Source organism: Ambystoma mexicanum, chromosome 1q, assembly GCF_040938575.1.
Source record: "Ambystoma mexicanum isolate Mex_15411 chromosome 1q, UKY_AmexF1_1, whole genome shotgun sequence".
Lineage (NCBI taxonomy): Eukaryota > Metazoa > Chordata > Amphibia > Caudata > Ambystomatidae > Ambystoma > Ambystoma mexicanum.
The window spans coordinates 1391669074-1391694364 of record NC_090922.1 but is presented as its reverse complement, the minus strand read 5'-3'; the positions used below and the strand labels follow the sequence as shown (position 1 = coordinate 1391694364).

The 25291-nt window shown below is 45.1% G+C and overlaps 1 protein-coding gene across 1 annotated transcript in view; it reads left to right on the top strand.

Annotated features, from left to right (window-relative positions):
* The window catches only part of LOC138548034 (cytochrome P450 4B1-like), a 567791-nt gene that overhangs the window by 217773 nt on the left and 324727 nt on the right, over window positions 1–25291 (top strand). The window contains exons 3-4 of the mRNA XM_069642251.1: window positions 2466–2507; window positions 6600–6727. Of these exons, the coding sequence (XP_069498352.1) occupies window positions 2466–2507; window positions 6600–6727 (170 nt within the window). The remainder of the gene's footprint in view (window positions 1–2465; window positions 2508–6599; window positions 6728–25291) is intronic.

Genomic DNA, 25291 nt, shown 5'->3' with positions numbered 1-25291 from the left:
TGGGGTGTGGGGGTGAGGGGAAACACATACTTTGGGTATTGTTTGGATTTGTATCAAACCATTGACCACCCATGGCCATCCTATTCCTTTTGACAATCTCACCAACAACCTGCCCCTCCATATCTAAAACACCCTTCTCCCAGGATCTCTTTGAGGTACCGCTGTGCTTTTAAGGGAAAATGTATGTTACTTCTAAGCAGTCTTCTGTATGGTAATTGCGTATTTGTAAATATAAACCAGATCGTGGTATGATACAAATGTCTCAACCAAATGCATTGGAAAGGCATTTGCCAGGACAAGCAATGTACTGCTAGAATGTACTGAGGCGTTAACACTATTACTCCAGCTGATGCTAACTTATTTCCAGATAGTGCCATTATGTAAGTGCCTGGAAAATGCCCAGATAAAAACCAAACATTTTGGATTTGCCAACGCTTGTGTTGTCTACATTGTCATCTTTTAAAAAACCTTTCAGGGTTAATAGGCACCTGAGAATTGAGTTCTATAGGTTGGTATAGGACTCAGAAGACGTTATGTTGGTGCACATTTTAATACGTGTTTGTGGTTTTATTATTAAGTCTATGATTATTGACCTGAAAGCACTCAATCAATATAAATAGTAATTTAAAAAAAAACATCTTACATATGGTGGGTAAACAGGGTGTCTCTTGGCATTATTGGAGCATGTGAGACTGCACTTGACATAAAACAGCCACAATCTTTACCATAGATTGCTGTAGTAGTTACCTGAGATGTAAAGGTAGATTACGTCACTCTAGTGTTGAAAGTGAAAAAACAGTTTTGTTTTTGTGAGGCCATGTTTAGGGCTGAGATGTACACCCGAAAACACCCATCTGCTGTTTCTTATTTTAATGTGTTGACACCATACACTAATTATAGAGTAAGCACCCACCCTGACATCCCCTGGTGACCCTGGAGGGCCAAGCCAACAGATTAAACATAACTGGTATAAAGGTGCTAATCCTAGACACCGAGCATTATTTGCACAGTTGGAAGTGCATGCAGCTAATCAGGTTGCTTGAATCACAGGCATTAGCTAAAGGTATATGCCTGCACTCCAAGCAGGCTGTTGGCTGCTTGAACCCTCCCCAGCACTATTCATCTGTTACCCGCTGCCTGATCCCGTCTAAATGCAGTTCTCCTGAAAAGTCTTTAAAAACACATCCTTTTTTTCGATACTGCTGCACTGTGACCTTTGAGCCCTCCATTTCTCCCCTCCATCTTCCAGTCCGCCATTGTGATGAATCACGGGGGTTCATCACTTCTCCCCAGAGGGAAGCCTTTCCTTGTGAGGCTAGGGAGGTGAGCCCGCTATGCAACATTCCCCTTAGTGGTGGTTGTATGCGGGACCTCACAGGGAGAGAATCCCCTTTTGGGGACTAGGACTCCTGCTCTGTCGAGGAACTCCCTGAACCCCTTTCTTTTGAGCTGACATAAACAGCCAGGCTTCGGAGAATTCCATCAGAACAAGCAACTGTTTGTTATTGTAATATTAGACCCAACATTAAACTTGAAGAAACAAATGCTGAGAAGAAGATAAAAAAAGAGTCAACAATGCTGATCGCTCAATGTTTTGAGCCCAACCAAACTGTGACGAGGAAAAGCAAACGAGCAAGGGAGAATGCCCCACAAAATGAGAGAAAGGACTTTAATACTCCACTGGGGAGGACCCAGAAGTCTAATATAAAATTGGAAGAAGCACAAGCACTACGGAAGAGTGGTGAGACCCGGGAAGTTCGAATCAGCGAGGTGGTGGAAGCTGCTGAGAACCGGGTGATCCTCTGTCAGGAGGGTATGGTCAGTGGGAGTAACCAGAAGGCATGGAGAGAGCAGCTGGCCAAGCCCTGCAGGGGAGGGCTTGTGCCTTATTTTCCTCTGTTAATCAAACTCTTCATATGAATTACATTTTTGGGTTTGATCCCGTTGTTGTGCAGTACCAAGTCTCTTGCGTCGTATGAAGAGTTTGATTAACACAGGAAAATAAGGCACGTGCCCTGATTTGAGAAAGGCGGCTAGAGCCGAAACAAATGTCATCACAAAGGGCAATCATATGACTTCTTTTCTTTAAATTAAACCGAAAAAAAACAAAACCGGCGCAGTCCTATGTGAGAGTGTTTTTGTTTATCTGCATTCAAAGTCCTCTCTACACTCAGGTCTTTTATCTTGTGCCGCGGACCAATGTCACACCGATGGACACACCATAGTGGGGATTATTGCCTAAATAATCCCAGAGATGCAGGCAGTGTTTCCTGGGCCTGGGTTAAATTTAGAATGGGGAAAAATGTGCAAGCATTTCCATCCATGAGTGAGGCTGTCACACTGCTTTTCCCAGAATGTCTATAAAAATGTGGATACCATAAATTAAAAAACAGTATTTGCCAATAAAACATTTGTTTTTTTAACTATGATGGATCTTACTAATAGGAACCCTCCCTGTTTTACAGATTCCAAGGCCTGGTTCTACAGTTTCTTTCTGCCGTGGCTTGGTAAGTATGGACAACTCCTGTGTGTCAGCAATCCTTCCATTGAACCCCATTGAATCCCACTGTTTGTGTTGTGTGCTGATTAAATGTATGCCATTGTGTTTTACAAACTCGTGTGGACTACTCTTCACCTGGTAATTAGACTTTGAAAATCGTGCATTGGAGCAGTGAGCCACTGACAAAATAAATAGATAAACTTCATCACGTCACAATGTCAAGCAACCCGCAGTGTCTTAGATGTCATAGTTGCACGCTGGTACATATTTATTTAAACAGAAAGCTAATTGTGCACACACCAAGAGCACAGATTAAGACTATATTAGTCTCTCTTGCACCCATGCCCTTTTTCCCACTTGCCACTAATCTCGGTGTCGCCTTCGGCCCCTCTTTCTTTTTCCCCTCATATATCCGCAACTGCTCGTACCTGTTGTATAATCTCTATAATCTACGTCCAATGCGACCTTGCCTCTCCTTCCATGCCTCTGAACCGCTCATCTTGTCCTCTATTCTCTCCTGACTTGATTCCTGTTTTGCTGCTCTTATCTTCTCATAGCTTATTCCGCTTCAATTCTGCAATTCGCACCCCCTCCTCCTCGCTCTCATATTACTCCCTCTCTTCTGTCAGTCTCTCTCCTTCCCTTTGACTCCCCTCTTCTTTTCCATTTTTGGTTATTTATAACGCTCTTAATACCCAGAGGTTTCTAAGCGGGGACCCGTGATCAAACCTGCGCTGCTCCACGTCATCTTGTTTTCAAGGCATGCGTGTTGCCCGTGAACTGTCCTCCTGAGACCTTATCACTATTGTTTTTAAATGCTTTCATCCCAAAATCTCCATGTGCCCCCTCTCGCTTCCGTTCCTCATGGCTTCTTGTTCCCAAACTTTGAAACTCTTTTGCTTCCATCCTTCCTTTATCCCCCTTCACTTCACATCTTCCGTACCAGGCTTAAAGCTCATCTTCTCTCCTCTCTTTCAGCTATCCAATCTACATTCTGTTCTTATTACTCTGTAGCTCATCTTCTCTCCTCTCTTTCAGCTATCCAATCTTCATTCTGTTCTTATTACTCTGTAGCTCATCTTCTCTCCTCTCTTTCAGCTACCCAATCTTCATTCTGTTCTTATTACTCTGTAGCTCATCTTCTCTCCTCTCTTTCAGCTATCCAATCTTCTTTCTGTTCTTATAACTCTGTAGCTCATCTTCTCTCCTCTCTTTCAGCTATCCAATCTTCATTCTGTTCTTATTACTCTGTACCTCATTTTTTTGTACCGTTCTTTATACTTTGTGCAGCGCTTTGGCGAAAGCGCTATCAAAAATGTCAATTAATATAAAAATACAAATTGCAAATATAAAGGCAGAGCACAGGGCTCATAAAGATACACACATTGGAGGGCAGGGGATGGACACAATAACCGATCAAGTAGGGGTCCGCCTTCTCTACACACCCCTCCAACCCTTCCCTTATTGGGAAGGGTTGGAGGGAAGCCTATTGGAGGGGAACCACCTCAAACGGCCAATAGTAAGGCTCTGAAAAGTCCACTCTTAAATGACCTAGTGTCCTAAGTGTGAATGTCCAGCCCCAACGTGTAGCCACTCTCCCGAATCATCCACGCTCAGGGAACCTATCATTTTGAACAATCACAGTTATCTGGTCTTCTATGATGCCACACCACACTTGATCGTTGTCTTGGTAGTGATACCTGTGACTTTGCCTTTGACTTCAGTCGATCCAGACATCATGTAGCTTGGGGATACTGTAGGCTTGAACCGCCTTCCGTGACAGAGTCTGTATAATATCTCTTTTCCCCAGAGGTTTGTGGATGCCTCTGGTAGGATTTCTCCCCTTCCCTTTGTCCCCACCCCACTCATCTGGGATCTCAAATGATGTAAACATCTTTATTTGGGATGATAAGCTTGCAGTTGCAACATAATCTGGAATAAGGACCCACCAAGCCGTCCTCCAACGTCTTCTTTCCTACCAGTCTTTGACCTAAGGTTCCTAATAGGCCGTTTCTGAAATGTGGTTGACTTGACTTATGCACTTACTGTTCTGCAGCCTTCCCACCAACTGTACTATTTACCTCGGCCAGTGTAGGCTCTGCCCCGTCTCTTCTCATACTGCTTTCCATCCAAGACTCTAGCCTCTCGCTTCCAGTACAACACACACGCTGGAACACTGTCCTTACATCCTCAACGTCAGATGGTGTATTAGTGTTTTTATAGGTGTGTTCCAGTGGTAACTGTCTAAATGATTGGTGGGTTCAATTCCCCATTAGTGTTTTTTGTTTGTGATAGTTCCTTCCCAATGATTTCACCTCCTCCACATTAGTCTGATCTTTATTCTCACTTGTTATTAGAAAGGGAATTTGTTTTGCTAATCAGAATTGGCCTTTCCCAGGGGCTAAGCGGGTTGAGATTACAAAAGGCCCATTTCCCATTTTGGGTCAGATAACAGAGTAATGGCTGCCCATTCATTAGCTCCTGTTCACTAGTGAGTGTATATCCCCAACTCCAGACTCCTCACGCTGAGCCTGGAGGCTCGGTCTGTGTGTCTTCTGGTATTGTTACACCAAATTGACACAATGCACACCTACTGGTGACGTTGTAAGAGGACAATGGTTTTTGTGAGTGAATAGCATAGGTTTTCACTAGTGCAACTTAACCATAACATCCCTTTAACAACGTTTTTTGTCAGTGTATATATATATAAAGGTCACAGACTGTCCCATAGAACCAAACTGACACTGACCCCATGCCTCGAGAAGTTACAGGATATATAGCGAAAACCTCAAATCTGCATACATAGGTTACAATGTTATCCCACCAACCTCATTGGCTACCACCTACAGAACATGGAAATACCCTCCTATATTCACTCCTATATTCACTGGACCGATTGACCACACCGCATCTAAAACCATTCCCCATTCACATAGCCCACTACATCGTCACTATTGGATCCAGGTACAGGATTGGCTAATAAGTATATTGCTACACTAAATAAAACGTGAGCGTCACGTGATGTGCACCGCTCCAATCCAGACACATTCAAAGTAAACTGGCGAGCCCAACTCTGCTTTGATAAGACAATAGGCCTTCTCATTATCACAGACACTGCAGGGCACGCAAGCTGCGCCCCGACCGTGAACTAAATGTATTGCCATCACCTCTGATCCTCCTATCCCAAATCACAGAACATTCCAGACACGGCTTCTCACCCTTATCTACTTCAAACCCCATGTGCCCAGTAATGACATAACCAGGGCACCACTTCTTGAGTCTGAATTTCAAGGATTTATTTGCTTTTGGTTATGTGTCTACTTGTAATTCGAATGGGATGGCCGCTCCTTGGGCGAGGGCAGTAGTGCACTAAATGTTTGCCTGGATTGTGGGCATCACAAAACCATATGCCCCGTTCTCATGAATGTGTTCTTCGAAGGGCGCATCCCTACCTGCGCTCCCCAACGCTAAAGATCTGTTCCCACTGCGTTTAAATCCCTGCAGCTGGATACAATTCAAATTTTTATCTTTGTACCATGGTTGCCTCTGACCTCGGCTTCTCCCCTGGGGGACAGGAAAGGGATTTGCCTTGGGACTGAGCTAAACATTGCCACAGCTCCACATCAAGATCCTGCGTTCTTTTCTGTTCATGTGTACTAGGCCTTATAATCCAATATGGCGTAACTCCTGCCATGTTAACATGATGAACTTGCTCTTATCACAGTACCTTTCTGACTCCATCATCCACCAACATCAGCTCTCTAACACCTTACTGAAAATGTTACTTTATGTACTACTTCTAGATCGAGGGCCTATATTACACTGCCCTATCTATAACCTCTGCAACCGCAACATCAATATATTTGTTGATCCTTCTGTGTTGCTATATGTGGGTATATGTGTCAAAACTTACTACAAGTGGTACAAGTGGTATGTGCTAATAGAATTTTCTCTGCCTGAACTGTTATTCCTGGCTGGGACGCTGTAAGTGCATCACAACAGTTTTATGGTAAATTACCCCCTATTTGTTTGCTCAAACTGTGGCCTCCCACACCTGTATTACAAATTGATCTTGCTTCTGCCTCCTTATATTTCATAGGAGATGGGCTGCTGCTACAATCTGGGAAGAAATGGTCGAAGCGTCGAAAGCTTCTGACACCGGGATTACATTACGAAATCCTAAAGCCCTACGTGAAACTTATTTCTGATTGCGCCAAAGTCATGTTGGTGAGTGTTTTGAGCTTTCTAATGCACCCTATGAATAATATCCTTTTGTGTTTAATCCACCCTCGTAATTCAGGATTCACTCTCAATTTTATATAAATGTAATTATATACATGAGAGCACAGCATGTAAAAGTAAAGGTACAGCGGAATAACTGGAGCAAAACAATTTATGAAAAATCAACATACCAGATGAATCTCCACTGTGACAATGACATAAGGGCCATTAACGTTCTTCCTACATACTTAACACTGTTCCCAGATCAGTTTATAGGAGATTTGTATCTGAAACTGCGGCTGAACCTGTATCCAACTAGACACAGACTAGCAAAAATGCGAATAATCCCCATGTCAGATCAATTCTGTCGCTTTTGCCTCAACGAACAAGCTGTAGAGACAATTGAACATATCATTATGGAATTCCCTGCCCAAGCAGAAAGGAGATACATCTTTAAAGACCATTTGAGTTTCTCACAGCAACCAATGGATCGACAATCCAGATGGGCCCAGATTCCTTTAGGAAAAGACAAAAAACTGATTTACACCATCATTCAATTTCTAAATAGTATTCTGGAGATCGCTTAAAATCTTGGAAGATCATCTTGAACGATAGATACTTTTGCATGTCCTCCTGTTTTGTCTCTGTTTTATTTCCTTTATTTATAATTTTTTTCTGGATTACTACATTCCTTTTATTGATTATTTTTCTTCTGTTCACTTGGATGTTGAGATTAAATATACATCCAAAGTTTCATATGTAAACTATATTATTTGAAATAAAAAAAAAAAAATATAGACTTCAACCTTTGAACCCAAGCATCAGTGTTGGTTTAATAAAGGTATATATTTACATATGTTATGGTTTCTAGGCATAACAAAGGTCCTTCTATTATTTTTCTGTTTGTGTATAGTGTTAACACACAAGTATAAAATGCGGTCTGTAGGGTGCAGTTTCGTATCATAAAATGAAATGTTCAAAAAGTGAATCATGATTGTTAATTGTTCTGAGATTTTATGCAGGAATCTATTGTATTTTAGAGTTGCAAATCTGTAGTTATGGTGAAGTTGGTATTTTACAGTTTTTTATCGACCAATGGTCACCACAAATTAATTTTTCTGCTGATTTTTGGTCCGATTGGTCAGTAAAAACACAGAAAAAACACTAGTCTAATTTCCACCAAACTTTCAGGAGGAGCTGACATCTGGGCCAACTTGAATGCTTTGCTTGGTGTGAAATCCATCAAGCGTTTTTTACAATAACTAAAAAGTCTGGAGCATTTTGTCATGTATATTTTGGCAGTTTCTTATAGTTACATTAACATGTTGCCCATGCGCCCACGTTTTTCCGAGAAAAAAGACAAATTGCCCTTTTCTCAGTTTTCCAATGTGATTTTTTTGGTTTTAATTTATTCTGTTTTTTTCAAAGTGACAGTGCCCTATGTGATTACACGTGTTTCGACGGTATCACCGTCTTTCTCAAATCGAGGCCAATGGTACTTGTTCATATTTATATTCTTTCTGTCTTTGATATCTAGTCACGGGTTAAATCCCAGCCTTTCTTGTTCAATCTCGTACAGAAGTGTCCTCGTGTGCTCCGCTTCCCTGCCGAGCACAGAGAACACAGAAAAAAGCTTGGTAGGGAAGCGGAGCACACGAGGACACTGCCGTACGACATTGGAAAACTGAGAAAAGGGTAATTTGTCTTTTTTCGCGGAAAAACGTGGGCGCATGGGCAACATGTTAATGTAACTATAAGAAACTGCCTTTCAATTAAACAGAGTTGAGGAACCAGATACTGCGTTGTTACTTCTCCATGCGACCGTGAAGAAGAAAATTATTAAATATACACAAGGGCGCTGAGGTCCAATCTTAGGCATACCCCCTCAAAAGGTTCCTCAATATTGTTCATGTATATTTTGGCAGTTCAATCTGTATGTCTGTAATTTTGAACCATAAAGCGTAAATCGATTGGCTAAAGAGAAAATAATCCAGTTTGATTTCCTCAGTGAGATCTACAGCTCCCATCACTGAATGAGGTGTATTTTGATTGGCTGATGATGCAATGGACATTTTTAAACATTTTCCTTATTTGATCTACAGATCCAAAGCGAGACCTGCACATACATTACAGAAAATGTCCAGAAAAAAGGGCCTTATAGCAGCCCTCTGAGGCATGGCTCACCCGAGGGGGCATAAGGGTAAGCCTCACATGGGCTGAATATTTGCAGTGTCACAGTGCACTGATATATATATTATATATTATATATATATTATAGTGCAGTGGTCACCGCACTTCATTTCAGTTGCGTATCAAGTTCCATAGGTAACCCAAAAATTGAATTCCTAATACCTTTTGACTTGCATGACAGATTTGGCTGATATTTTGCAAACAAAAAAGTTTGTCAAGAGCCCCTCCCCCCCAGACTGGAAATGTTGAGAAAGATTTGTTAAAAAATGAAAATGTTATTAAGAAGAAAGCAAAAAAGCAATGTTTTCGGCCTGCTACCATTCATTTCCCCTTAGAGAATTTCTGCGCAGCACACATCATAAAACGTTGGATGGAAATGGACCAGGTACAAAACAACTAAGGCACAAAGTATTGACTCGATTTCTGGGAGGGGCCATGGGTTATTCCATCCAGTAGTTGTTACAATATTTAACCGAGACGGGGGTGCCCCCTTCTCCCAAAATTATAGCTGTATATGTGTCCCACAATACATCAGTGAGGATTTTCAGAAATGAAAAAGTTGCCATTTTTTGGGTTCTTTGCGGTAGATAACACGGCTCTAACAGGTATAACCGGGGTTAACCATTTGCAGGAGGAATAAGGATTAAATGGGACCAGGCTACAGGTGGGGAGGGGGAAAGAGCACAACATGAGAAATTGTGGCGTTGGAGGGTTTGGGGACCAAGTTCAGTATTACAATGTTTATGCATATTGTGGGTTATGCTGGAGATAACCGTGGTTGAAGTAGAACATGGGATCGTCACGCAAAAATAACCATGGTTATTTTCAGGGGTTTACGGATAACTAGGGTTATTTGTAGTACATTGCAAATATAACCGCAGCTATGGGAAAAAAGTTTGAAAAAAAGAGAGTTAAAAATATTAAATTTATACAGAAAAAAGAAGATTTTTATAGCTACAGTGAGGTGGGAAATAATGAGTGTGGCCGAAGGTAATGGGTTACCTTAAGGAACTGAATGGTACATGAATGGCTAGCAGGCCCCAAGGAAACCTATTGAGGCAACATGTCAATGGGTGCAATATGGAAAGTAGAATGAAGGCTGTGCTCACTGGCCAGGGCCAAACCCCCAGACTAGTGGGCCCAAAAGACGGCCGTGGCCACCTACTGCGTCCAAAATAAACTTATTGGGAGAACATGTACAGTAGACACAGCCAAAGGCCACGGCTAGTGGCCCAATAGTGTTTTAAAACATACAGTGGGCATATGCTCACTATCCAGGGCCAGATGTGGCCACCTAGTGGGTTCAAAAGAAAGATATTGGGGGAATATGTACAGTGGACATAGCCAAAGGCTATGGCTAGTGGCTCGTTAGTGTTTTAAAATATACAGTGAGCATGGCCGAAGGCCACGTTCAATGGCCGAGGCCGAAGTCCAGGCAAGTGGGCCCAAAAAACATGTATAGGGACCTCGGCAAAAGGCCCTACCCACCTAGTGGGTACAAAAGAAACATATTGGGGGAACATATAAGGTAATATGACCGAAGGCCATGGCTAATGGCCTGTAAAAAAACTGTCTAACAAAACCCTTGAAATGCTCTGAAAATCCTTAGTTAAGGTGAAGTTAAGTTGCACAGATTTAACGTAACAAAACCCATGAAATTCAGAGGATGTGGGAAATCATGACCAGCTTAACTCGGGGCGTTCCCGTTGCAAAGCCCATGAGCACATACATATTATAAGAGAAGGGATTCACAATGACATACAAAATGACATTGGGAGAGACACAGCATTGTGGGGGACATCAACAGAGTTACACAGGTCATGACTTCCCACATCTGCTGAATTTCACGGGTTTTGTTGCGTTAAATCTGCCAAACTTAACTGCACCTTAACTACGTTTTTTTCAGTGAATGTGTATATAGATTTATTCAATGAAAACACATTGTTAAAGGGATGTTATGGTTAAGTTGCACTAATAAAAAAACTATGAAATTCTGTGAAAAACCTTTGTTAAAGGGACGTTATGGTTACAAGTAAAACTGAAAACCCCCAGATATTCACTAGTCATGATAAGCTAAGCAACCATAACTCGCGCCACCACCAGGCACTGCCAAGACAAACATAAAGTACATGACAGATGACATCACAAATGTCATTGATGGCATCACAGATGACATCACATATTACATTAATGTTGATGGACAGTCCCTACAAGGTGTAGTGTTTATAATGTTCATAGCACAATGGCCCTCATTACGACCCTTGCGGAAAGTGACTGACCGGACCGCCACAGCGTAAATAGCGTTTCCGCCATTGCACGATGGAGCAAAGTGCGGCCCATTCCGACCCATCGGGCACGAGCACCACGCCATGGCGGAAGTGCAAAGTCCGCGATGGCGGAAATGACCCCAAAACGGCCCACACCGCCGCCGTACGGCGCCCTAGGTGCAATACCGCCACCCATCATAGCGGACACCGCAGTGAGCGCCTACCGGAAAGCACGGCGACCGTAAATATACGGAAACGGAAGTAAAAACATGGGCCCGGAACGGGAAACAACACCCCGTACACCTATAAAACCACAAAATACACACAACCACTAAAAACACCACCCTGAGACACATCCCAACCCGTCATCCACCCTAGTGAAACCAAGAAAAATGGGAAAAGTAGCGAAGAAAGCGTGCGACCGCAAGCGGCAGGTCCACTTCTCCCGTGAGGAACTCACCGTACTCACAGAGACCCTCCAGGAGAATGCCGCCGCCGTCTTCTCCACGCAAATGACCAGGACGGCACTTGCGAACAAGAAGGCCATATGGGCCCTGGTGGCACAGCGGGTAAGTGCGGTGGGGACCGCACCCCGCAACCCACAGCAATGCAGGAAGCGGTGGGACGACCTGCGGATACGCGTCCGTAGCATACTTTCTGCCAACCGCAACATTGCCACAGCCACCGGGGGAGGGTCGGAATCACCCATCAAGTTGACCCCCTGGGAAGAAATCTGTGCCTCCACCATTGGAATGGAGAGCATAGAGGGAGTCGGAGGGATGGAGAAAGGAGTGCAGACATCCGGAGAATCAGGTAGGTGGCCCAAATAAAACCATGCCAAATCCACAATGTCCAATCATGTGACTCACATGTGTTCACATAGCGCAACAGCAACACATGGCCAGGAGAACGTCCACACACATTGGCCTGATAGCGCACTTTAAAACTCACAATAAATACATAAATAAGTAAAAACCCCAAAAACACCCACTACACGTGCAGCAGGCACACCCTAACTACAGGCTGCCAAACAACTGCACCCCACTCCACACACAAATGAAAGCACCTCCAAGGCCCCGACCCAAATCACCCTCAGGTACCACCCCAATGCATGTGATACATTGCCATTCCAATTCCCACAGACCCATTAATAACGCTCGCCCTCCTTTACTCCACCACAGGGTCCGATCCAAACGACGAGCTCCAGGAGACCCCTACCAGCACACCTGCAAAGAGGGCCAAGACCGACGGCCAAAGACCCTCCACCTCAGCTGCACGCATCAAGACACGGCAGCAGCACATATCAAGTGGCAGCACACAGGAGGGAACATCAACAGGCACCCCAGCAGCCAGCATGCCCACAACAGCACCACCACAGGTCCCCCCAATGGATGCCACAGAAGGTACTGCCTCTGGTGGCAGCAGCACCATAGGTGACACCCCATTAATGGCAGCATGCTCCGACACAGAAGACGGGGATGTCGAAGTCAGATCCATCCATGACCTGTCCCAATCCCCCTGTCTGTTCCATCCCGTACACCATGAGGATACCACGCAGGGGCACCCACAAGACGACGACTGGCCATCCCCCACAAGCCCTGTGGCAGGGCAACATGAGGCGAACAGCCCCTCTGTGACACCACCGCAAATGGCCATGGCCCAGCAGAGGCAACAGTCCCTCGACCAGTTAATCGTGCAACAGCAGCAACTGGCCACGCTCCTCAAGGACCATGCCGATGGATGTGGGGGCACTAAGGCAGACATAGAAACATCAACTGAGACACTTAGGGCACAAATGGAGAGTAGCACCGAGAGCCTGAGAGTCCAAATGGAGAGAAGCACCGAGAGCCTGAGGGGGGAACTGCATGCGACGTCCAAAGACGTATGTGCCGAACTTGCCGCAGTGCGCCGTGTGCTCACTGAGCTCTCACAAACCCTTAGGGACATGCATGGACGTGAGCAGGCAGAGACATCATCCGTTGCAAGTTCTGTCCAGGGCAGCCCCCAACGTAGATCTGGGAGGAACCTGCGCTCCACAGGCAGGGGTGCCCCTGATACCCGCAGAGGGGGCTTGCAATAGCGACTGCCCACTGACAATGAGCATCTTTGGACACTGGTGTTCGGGGGGGAGGTGGGAGGGTGGAGGGGGTGTGTTGGGCTCACTTGGGTGGCGGGTCGATAGGGTGTTCCACATGATATCACATATGCCATAAACAATGCACGATCAAACAATGAGATGTGTGGACAATGATCTTTGTGTACTAGGCCATCATAGGCGTACAGTCCATATTGTGCATGTACCAGACACACACAGTGCCACGAGTCCCGTGTCCATGTATCAGCCACCAGGCGTGAGTGCTAGAAGCATGCATCTATGAGATGCTGACGAATTTCACGGCCCTCCTGTGCCTCGCAGACTCCTTGAGGTGCTGCCACATCCCCACCCTCATCATGACCATCTTCAGGTGCTTGCAGTTCTGCGTCAGGGGGCATGGGCACATTTCTACGTACGCACATGTTGTGGAGCATGACACATGCCATCACCATCTTTGCAACCTTCTCATGGCGGTACAGGAGTGCCCCGCCAGACCTGCTGAGGCACCGGAAACGAGTCTTCAGTAGGCCGAATGCCTGTTCAATGACTACACGGGTACGTGAGTGGGCATGGTTGTAGTCCTCCTCATGCTGGTCCCGTGGGTTCCGGACTGGTGTGAGGAGCCATCTCTTCAGTGGATATCCGGCATCACCTGTATGTGGACGATAAACGAATTATGTGGAATGCCATTGCTACGTACGCACCCCCCCCCTTCCTGCCAGGTCATTGCTGCATCACATACCCCACATCATCATGCACGAAATGAGACTCACCGAGTAGCCAGGATCTGTTCCCTGCGTGTCGCTCCATGTAGCGTGGTATTGTAGAGTTCCTCAAGACCATAGAATCATGGGTTGATCCAGGGAATCGGGCACAACAATGTGTAATGATCCTGTTGGAGTCACACACCATTTGTACATTCAGTGAATGAAATTGTTTTCGGTTGCGGTACTGGGCCTCCATGGCATGTGGGACGACCAATTCCACATGGGTGCAGTCGATGGCACCAATGCAACCCGGTATGCCGCCAAGTGCATGGAATCCCACTTTTGTGTTGGTAATTTCCTGCTCCGAGCGTGGTAGAGAGATGTAGTCGTCTGCGTGCTGCAGGAGGGCATCGAGCACTTGCAATAGTGTCCGTGAGAACAGTGGCTGAGAAATGCCATGCAACTGTCCGACTGTGTGCTGGTAGGTGCCTGTGGCCAGGAAGTGGAGTACAGACACCACCTTCAGTAGGGGTGGGATGGCGGTTGGGCTATCTATCATGCTGACAAGGTCAGCCTGTGTCATGTCCACAATGGCGGCTATGGTGTCCCGGTCCAAACGGTAGAGGGTGTGGATCTGCTCATCAGTGAGGTTGAACGGATGTGCTCGGAGGCGTGGGATTGCGGGCTGCCTGCGTGGTGGTAGTGGCTGTGCTGGCAGCCCTTGCTGGCCCTGCCTTGCCCTCCTCCTCCTCCTGCGTCTCCTCCGTGCGGCCGGTTGTAGTTGGTGTTCGTCTTCTTCTTGGAGTTGGAGTACTTGCAGTGCTATCAGGTCCCCCAGGGCTAACATCGCGAGTCCTGCCGGTAGCATTTCGGAGTGGTTGTGGGAGGAGACTGGGCGTGCAATTTATGTGTTTTCAGGCTGTATGGCCTCCACCTGTGGTGATTCATTCCACCTGTGCAAGCTGCTCTCCCCTTTGGGCGAGCACGTCCCGCACACAACGCTGCAATTCGAGGAATGGCATCTTGCTATTACAATCATGTATTAGTACCCGATGGGCGTGTAACATTGGTTGATATGTTCATTCGGCTATGGTCCCATTGTTTCACATGCATTCTTTGCAGTCGCGAACAGACTTGTGAACGGTCAGTGGAACGTAGTACTCGAGTAACGGTGGACCCTCATGCATCACTGTACCGAGGTTCACCGACGGGCGGGGCCTCCCATTTGTGAGTGAAGGCAGTTGCCATTTTCACACACAGCCGCACTAGATGGATTAATTTGTGATTTCAAGCGGCCACAGATGCCTTTTCGACGTGATGTTGCAAATGAGGAATTCGAAGGGCGGCGCTTTCGGTCTTCAGCTAGCGGCGAGGAGATGCCCACAGGTCTGACTGCAAATATAACGTTCTATTGTTCAGTGTCCTTGGGACAGGGGCCATGGCGAGGATGCAATGATTGATATGAATAGTTTGGGATGCGCAATAGCGAAGTGGATGATGAGGCCGGACGTTCCCAAATACATGTTACTTCACAACACTGGAATTACGGGCTGGGGCACAGTGGATTTTGCAGGCTGCATAACGCACAGACTCAATGGAATTCTCACATGTTATGTGAGTATGGAAACAGGCGTTATCATTACGGGATGAGGGAATGATGAATGGATGCATGGGCAGATGATTTGATACGGTGTTTGCCATGTACAGGGCTTCTTGGAATCTGTCCGCCTCCCCTGCGCTATGTGATGCAGGGCTGCCATAGTGGGACCATCGTCTATCTGGCCTTGTTGAGCCCTCCCTGTCTCGACGCGCCTTCAGACACTTGTGTCCATGCACGTTACCAATCCCATCTGATGGATTCTGTTTTCACAGACGCATGCACAGGTACACTCGTTTGTGATGGTGTTTTCACCTCGATATGGATAGTTATGAGTCGCAAGTGGTTTTTGGGTGGTGATGATCCTTTGGAGTGGGCTAGCATGCATATGGCTGTGGATCTAGTGTGATCATTGAAGTGAGTTGTTCGAATGTAGTTCTGATGGCCATTCTTTTCTTTTTCTTTTCTTTTGGTTGACAGGTATCTCCTCCCCTTTTGCCACTGCCATCTGTATGCCACTCCTGCAGATGGGTTTTACTCCCGACACCTGCTGCTTCGTGTTAATCAGTGGAGCAGCATTACGATCTTATGGGACGATCGCCAATGGGCCACATGCCCTTACGCAGTACTAGTGGCTCGGAGCAACATTTCGGCCTTTCAGCTGGACTAGTGCCTCCCTATTGGGACGGCCCTGCGGTTCTAGGCGCTTCCATGTTGCCTTTTCGTACGAGAATGTAGCCCCTGTGTACCATGAAGGTACAGGGCGTCACACAAGAAGTAGCTGGTCATTTATTGCGGATGCAGCCCACAATGGTGAAATGTGTTTTGGAGTTCATGGCCTAATGGCTGTATGGGCTTGGTGAATTTGTTGTGCATTAAATTTCTATTCTGATATGGGCCGTGTAGCGTTCTTCTTTGCTAGTGATGTGGCATATTCCTATTTGGGGAGCAATGTATTGTGAGGAGATCTGCATTGGGTTCCAGCTTCGGAGTATAGTTGCGTGGTACTGTGCTGGGCGCGTTTGCCTACGAAGCCCAGTGAGGTCAGGGGTGTGGGCTGCCAATATGACTGTTTGGATGATGTCATGCTCAGGGGCGGGGGATTAGGTTTTGTGTAACAGATGCCGGTCAGCCAGGTGGATTGGTGGAATGATGTGATTATCGGAATATTGTTGGTCACAGGTGCCTGTGTTTGCGTGCGTTTCTTGGTGGGAGACTGGGGTCATGTCCATTGGTATAGCTTCTGTATTCGTGCCATCTGTGCCCTGCAGCTCCCATTGGCCCCTCTTGTGATTCTTTTGTTCGTTGGCATGCATGGGTGACTTGTACATTTCACTGGTTGCATTGTGACTTCGTTGCACCTACGGGGAGTTGTACTATGTGGCCAGGGAGCGGTGTACAGGCACTCAGTGGGGCCGTTTACGGTTGATTCACGATGCCGTACTTCTCACCATGGCGGTATGGTACTTTCCGCCGTGCTTGATGGCGTTAAGTACATGTCCGCTAGGGTCGGAATTCGCGTACCCTTGCGCCATGGTGCTAATTACGGTTTGGCATGGCGCGCGCGCGCGTACTTGGTGCAGTTAGCGTTGGCGTTCACTACGGTGTCGCTAATGGCATCGTACTTTACGGTGACGGGTCATAGTCACACCGAGCGCTATTCGATGGCGGTATTGCATTTCCGCCATCGTTTTTCGATTTCCGCCAGGGTCGTAATGAGGGCCAATGCCTTATTAGAAAACCCGGATTGCACATGCACACCATCACACAAAACAACCCTTTTACCAATCACTTCTAAACATCTCTGCATATAGCCCATCAACATATTAAACTTCCACCCACCAACTGCCACTTAACACATCTTTTACATGTACATTTCCCATACTTACACCAAAAAATTGTACATAGTGCTCCTATAAATTCACATATGCATTGTGCAGTCACAGGAGTGCATAAATAAAAGGGGCAGTGCGGATGGACAAGTGCTCATGGGAGCCCAGGAGGGCAGTGCCAAGGGGTGCCAAGTTGGGAGGCCACTAGCTAAGTGCTGAGGCAGAGGAGTCCCAAGGGTGTGGTACATCTTAACCGTAACATCCCTTTAAAACAAGTTTTTTCTGTCAATTGAATACGTTTTCATAAGTGAAAATGTTTATAATGTTACATCACTGTATATAAGTTATTAATATTTCCTCTTTTAACATATATGAATGAACTATAAACCTCCTTTAACATACTTTAACATACATATATAAGTCCTTATCAGCAGTGCATACCCAATAGGCAAATCAGAGAACACATTTGCCCTTGCCAAAGGCCAGGCCCTCTGCCCACGGCTGAAAAGTTATAGCACTATTTTTTGTACTTACGTTTCGACAACAATTACAGGACACAATGACAAAGTCATCATTTCAGTTCCTTGCTGATGCTCCTCACGTAACTTTGCTGCAATCTCGCCTAGCACACCGGGCTGCAGCCGCAAATTGATTTCTTTTTCCCATTTAACCCTAGAGCTTCAGCCATACCGCATGCCCCAATAATTCAATCAGAGTAGGCATTCATCCTTGCTGAGGGCCAGGCCCTTTGTATATACACCAAACTTATATCACTATTTTCTGTGCTTACATTTGGACACTTTGGAAAAATAAAACACAAAACAGATTGCAAAACCATGCCTTCAGGTCCTTGCTGATGCTCCTCATGTAGGTTTGTTGTAATTGAGTACACCACTTCAGGCTGTGGCCGCAAGCAAAATATGTCTTCCCATTAAAACCTAGGGTTCGGCCATGCTGTATCCCCCCAATAATAAAATCAGAGTACATGATTATCAAGTAATTTCAGGGCAGTAGAACTGGTAGATCACTGCGCTTCATTAACTACTTTAAACAGATTACCTTGCTGCTGGTGATGGGTTTCTTTTGTAAAGGTGCACTTTCTTCTTTAAGTGTTAGGTTTCGAATAGGAGAGTGAGCCATGTTCACCTCAGCGCTGGGTTATTCAATGAGTAACTGTTGTGTAATGAAGCAGTCTTCAAAACCATTATTGATGCTATATTTATTGTTAGAAGTCAGCCAACACGTAATTCGATTCTTTAGGGTCTTTGTAAAGGCATATGGATTGTGGGCCAGTCATTGCTGCAAGGTTGTGTGATTAAGTCTGGCATCCAATCCAAATATCTTGTCCCACTATGTCGCAAATAAGGGTGGTTAATGATTTGAAGTGGTGGCCTGTTGACCAAGTGGTCACCTGGTTCGGTGTTCTTGGCAATTATCTGCTCATTAGCATTGTCTCAGAGTGTATGCAGCGATAGTCACAGAGATCTGTTGATGCAATCCTATGCAGCACTTTGGGCTGTAGCCAAGGGCAGTATTTTAGTAGTGGGCAGATTTTATTTACCCATTGAAATCTATCCCAATTTTCAAAAACTTCACCCCATAGCCAGTTCCTGGTGGCCATGCCCACGTCAACCGCATTGCCAGTCCCTTGAGGTCATGCCCAGTAGCCAGATTATCTGAGTCATTGCTTTTGGCCATGACTCAGCCAATCTGGCCAATGCCCATGGCCACTGGCTATACCTCCGTCACCAACAGTATATCACTATGTTTTGGTGCTACATTATACCACTTTTTAAAAAATAACACACTGACACATTTGCAAAACCATGCTTTCAAGTACTTGCCAATGCTATCCGTATAACTTTCCTGCAAATCCATCCATGTTTTATGTTTTCAAAAGTGTCAAAATGTACATACATAAAATAGTCATAGAACATAGCTCCCAGTTGACAAAATCCATTCAGACTTTGCAGAAATATTCAAGGTTGTGTCTATAATCTTTCTTAAATCTTTTGTGCACATTCGTCAAATGGCAACAAAGTTATAACCCATCTAATAATGTTGAACCCCCCCTAATTTTGCCCCCTCTTCACAAAACCCACCAACCTTTGCAAAACATTCAAATTTGGGTCTTAAACCTTTTCCCAAACTATTGAGCAGATTCATGAAACAGCACCAAATGTATAAGCCTTTCAAAGATTTTGGGACCCCCCATCTAATTTTGTTCCCTCTTGGCAAAACAGCACCAAACTTTGTTCAACCATTCAAGGTCACCTCTAAAAGGATATCTCACATTTTCATACAGTTACATTAAGTGGCGCCAAAGTTATACACCATCCAAAAACTGCTTTTCATCAACTCTGTAATGCAAAAATATGGATGGATGCCCCCAAACGTCTATGATGGTGGCGAACATGACAGGGCTGTCCCCAAACTGTGTGCGGACATCGGAGATGAAAAACCACCCGTTTTCTGACTTTTTATGACCATATCCCACCCTATCCTCATCACCCCTCTCCTCCACAGAGATTGTTTAATTAGTTTGCCAAGTGCAATGTTGTTCTTTTTAATATGTTAGTACCGCAACGTTTGTGGACAACGGTCACGGTCCACGAATCCAACATGGCGGGCATTTCCCAAAAATATCACGCACCTCACGCTTTTCACCATCCAATCAGCGTGCGAGTCCTATGTCCACAGACATCACACCACTCTCTGGACCAACTGGGGGCCTGTCCACGGACCAAACAGTGAAGTGAGTATTCGAACTGAACCATTATAACACTCATTTATTTTTACCTAATTTTAAAAATAACTACTGGACGGATATACTCCAAATTTACACTTTCGGGACCGAGCCAATGCTCCTGCTGCACATTTGGTGAAAATCCATCCAGTGCTTTGGGCTGTAGGCATGAGCACATTTTCTTTCTCCATTGCGTCTTTGGGAAAAACCACACATTTTAGGACCCCCCTATAACTTTGTCCACCCTGGATAAAACCTCACCAAACTACTTCGCAGAATCATTCCTAGGGGGCCATATACTTATTTTTCAATGTTTGGTGAGGATTCTTCCAGGGTGGGCAAATTTACAAACAGCCCAAAAAGTGCTCTTCCAATGAGTTGAGCAACATAACCATAACTATACACTACGCGGTAGCGGCCCTGTAGTTATGGTTAAGTTGCTCGTCCCCGGACGAATTCTCACAAAACTTTGCAAAAATTGTATATGGCCCCTCCGAATGATTTTGCGAAGTTTGGTGCGGTTTCATCCAGGGGGGGCAAAGTTATAGGGTGTTGCAACATTTGTTGTAATCCTCATAGATGCAATGGAAAAAATACATTGCTCACGCCTAGAGCCCAAACCGCTGGACGGATTTTCACCAAATTTGCGGCAATAGTGGCAGCTTGGTCCCTATAACGTGCTTTTATAAATTTGGTTGAAATCCATCCAGCAGTTTTTTTTAAAAACGTCCATAAAGTAGGTCCAATAAATTTGTGATATCTGGGTCCGGTGCTTGCACTCACTTCCATATTCAGTCCGCGGACATACCTCTGGACCAATCAGAGAGTATTTTGATGTCCGCGGACATTGGACGTGCCCGCTGATTGCATGGTAAAAAGCGTGATGTGCATCATATTTTTTGAAACGGTCGCCATGATGGAGACGAGGACAGAGGCCGGTATCCATAGATAGCGTGGTGGGGACAAAGTCTGGAAAACACATTTGGGGTTATTTTATGGCCGAAAGAGCAGTTAGAAAGGGCAGAAGGGGGAAAAAGAAGACTTGGAGCTGTTTTTCTAGGTAAAAAAATTTGGTGCAGGTGCCACTCGATCCATGGTCAGCGTGGTAGTCCGCAGACAACGCTGTGTACGAGTAGCTTGGAAAACACATTTGGGGGTATTTGATGGCTGAAAAAGGGCATAGAAAGGGTCAGAGAGTGGAATGAAGATGATATGGAGCTGTTTTTCTAGGCAAAACAAGGGTTTGCAAATGCCGGTCAATTTTGGTGTCCGCAGATATTATTTGAATGGCAGGGGGTTCAGGGCGAGTTTTGATATTTGAAGGTCTATTGTACGTACTTGCTATATGATTTAATTCTATTGTGGTGGAGGTGACAAGTGAGCAGATTCTTGGAATCTTCCCTATACAATATGTGTATGGTAATTATAGGTAATGTAGTAGGAATATAAAGTGTTTGTAATATGGTGGAATTATATAATTCAACTGTATATGGTATTCGAGAGGTGAGGCTGCTCCTTCGAGGAAGTCACTATAAATCCACCCGCTGTTTTATACTTTGTTTTAATTTGAATGCTTGGTTTTAATAAGATGCTCTCCACTGGTTTTTAGTGATTCAGTGTATTGTTGCAGTATTCTACCTCTGTACACTGTATCGTGCATGGTAGCATTTTGCGACTGCCCCTCTGCTTACTATTGCTTTGAAGGGCGGAATCATGGTAGAGGCTAGACCTCTTTCTGTTTCACATTAGGCGGGTCTCCACCTCTCTCTGAGACCGGCACCAGCATTTATGTGCCGAGCCGACCGCCCGTGCAACGGCCGGCAATAAAGGCATGCTCTGTTACACCAGATCTGACCTGTTGCTGCTAGCCCCAACATTGACTTGCTTTCCTTTTGGCTGGATTATGGCTCAGTTGCCGCTCCCTTCCTCCGATAGTGATCAGCACGTGGCGGTAATACCCAGCTCGCTGCCTCTGCCTCTATTACTTCTGAACGCGCTCTCTCTTATGGCGCACGCTACAGAAGTAACCTCTCTCTTAATTGATCGTTAATTGATCGTTGCCCTGCTTTACTATTTTTACAGTTGATTTTCAATGTTCACAACTAGATTGTCCACATGGGCCTTAATATTGAGTCATTAATACTCCGCTGTGTCATCTCTTCTTCCTTGGTCTGCCACAATTTGGTCATCTACCGCCCTCCTGGTGGTTATGGCAGCCTACTGGAACCACTGGCTGATTTTATTGCTGGTCTTCAGGCACATCTGTAGTTTGTTGCAAAAGTACATTCCACCCAAGATTTTGCTGGAACCCATTCTGCAGCGATGCTGGCGTACTGCCAACCTCCAGAACTTAGTTTGTTCTGTTAAGAATAAATGGTCAGTGGCCCCGCTCCCCTCCATGTCCCTTATGACTACCTTGCTGTTGAGTGCTGCCAATGAGGTAGCCCCCCCTCTGCCACTTCCAGCCTCGCAGACTCCCGTCTGAACCTTGGTTTACTGACCTCCTGAGATTGCAGCATCTGCGAGTTAGACAGCTTCAGCGGAAGTGGTGACACGGCTTTGATTCTGACAAACTCTGCTACAAAGCAGCATCCATTCTCACTGCAAATAAATTGTATTTTGCTGAGATCTTATTTTCTGTTATTAAGTCTCTGTCTTCCCTTTCTAAATACACTACGTCTATAAAACCTACTCAACAGTCTCGCCTCTCTGACTCGCACCTCCCACCCGGTAATCAGCTTTGTCATGAAGGTACTGTTCCTGCTGGTTTATCTTGGTCACCCCCCCCCCCCTTCTCTGAAGATATGGTTTCTAAAGCTTTGCTTCAAATTAAGTCCTGCTCATCTGCTCATCCACTCCCACTCGGAGTGATGAAACAACTATCCGCTGACCTTTTAGGTTAGATTACTACTGCCGTTAATCTCTCCTGTCAGTCAGGAATTGTCAAGCAGCTCTTGTCATTCCTCTTCTTAAGAAACCGTCCTTGGACTCATCCCTTGCTTGTAATTTCCGTCCTATTTCTCTTCTCCCTTGTCTCATGAAACTTCTTGAGTCACTGGTCTCTCCGCTACTGTCTTCCTTTTTGTAGTCATCAAAGATGCTTGACCCGGCCCACTCTGGTTTTCGACCTGGCAGGGGAATAGAAAGAGTTCTTGTCTCTGTGCAGGATGATATGGCCAGGCTGGTTGATCAGGGCGGTGTCAGCGCCTTGATTCTTTTAGATCTATCAGCAGAGTTCAACTCCATCGATCATACCATCCTGCTCACGTGCATGGCCCAGATCTGTGTCTATGGCCAGGAATTGACCTAGTTTGGCTCCTTCTTGGCCAATTCTTTCCTTTCCACCCTTCCTTTCTAGGTCTTCACATCTCGGCTTTAGTGTCCACCAGGGATCTGCCTTGTCTCCTATTCTTTTCAATATTTACATCTTTTTTGCTGGGGTGTTTGCGTGCCTTTATAAGTGCCTGACTGCCGTAGGTGAGTGGATGGGCCATAACTGGCTGAAATTGAATGGGGACAAGACTGAGGTGCTGGTGGTGGGTTCCCCTCCCGATCCCCCTGTGCCTTCCCCCAAGGTAAGAAATCTTGGAGTGATTATGTCAGCTGATCTTTCGCTGAAGTAGCCTTGGCATGTCTGCAGGGTCACTTTCAGCTTAAAATATTGAGGAAAGTGCTCCATTTGATCCCAGCAGCACTTCGGCCTCCTGCAGTGGCAGCTATGACCCTTAGCAGACTGGATTACTGCAATTCCCTGTACTTGGTGCAACCCACGGGGCTGATTGGCAGGCTACAACGTCTTCAGAATTTGGCAATGAGACTAGCTAAAGGTACCACCTATGGATCCCATATAACCCCTGGGCTACGCTCTCTTCACTGGCTGCCCGTGGCACACCGTATTCAGTTTAAGTCCCTCTGTATCGTTCATCGGGTTGTGCATGGTATAGGTGCTGAGTACCTATCTGCCAAATGTGAGCGATATATCCCCAATTGCCTTTTACGATCAGCCTCCTCCGCTATGCTTTGCATATCCCTCTTTCTCTATTTCAGCGGCATTGCTGTGGAACAGCCTTCCGTCTACCATTAAACTTCTGCCTAATCATCTGGCTTTTCAAAAGGTTTTTAAGACCCATCTTTTCTGAACTATTCCCTGTGATTATCTTTGGTTGTTCTGTCTGTTGTGGTCTTTTTCTCTCCAGCGCCAAGATATCTTCTGGTGAACGTGCGCTATATAAATAACCTAACCTAACATAACATAGCATTTATGATTGTAGTACAATTGAGGATAGCGCTTATGGAATATGTATTTGTTTATACTTGGTATGGTTGCTTAGTCGCATACAGTGATGAAGCTGGTATATCTGGTTCATTTTCTGTGCGAAAAAACAGTATCATTTGTTAAGCAGGATAATTTAAGAGCTTTAATTGCATACATTTGTATATATAAATGTCCTTTTTTTGTACCTTTATACACAGTGCATACTATGTTTGTTACTACATTATTGTATGATACACTGTTGTTGTATTGTGTTTGGGTCATTGATTCCCAATGACCCAAATAATCATTGGGAAAAATGCAGGATTTTGAAAAAACTATAACAATTATGTGAGTGCAAGTGTGATAGTATGTTTGTTTGAAGTATTTTGTGATTAAGGGAATGTTTAGATACCTGTTGGCGTATTCTTACTACATTAGCCTTTAGAAGATGTTTCGTAGTAACAAGAATTCTGATGGCGTATTTGGAGTGTATTGTAATAAAGGATATTTTTGAAGTAGTTCGATACCTGTTGGCGTATTGTAACTATATTGACTTTTTAAAATACTACTGTAGTTTTATTAGAGTATTCTAAATGTTAATTGTGCTACAGTTTAGTGGGTACATTTGGGTTCAAGGAATATTGAGTAGGCAATTGTTGGGATTACTGGTAGCCTATGTTTTGGAGTAACTGAGGTGTTGTTACATTCAAACCAACCATTTTATTTTTGACTTATGCAGTATAGTGCCCTGAAGTGGTTGTGGCACCAGTGTGGTATATTATGCCTACTGTTCTGAAGGATTTTTTTACCAAGATATACTTGGTGCAGATAATTATGAGTTGTATATGAAGAACCGAGTGAACCATCTGAATCCTATAATG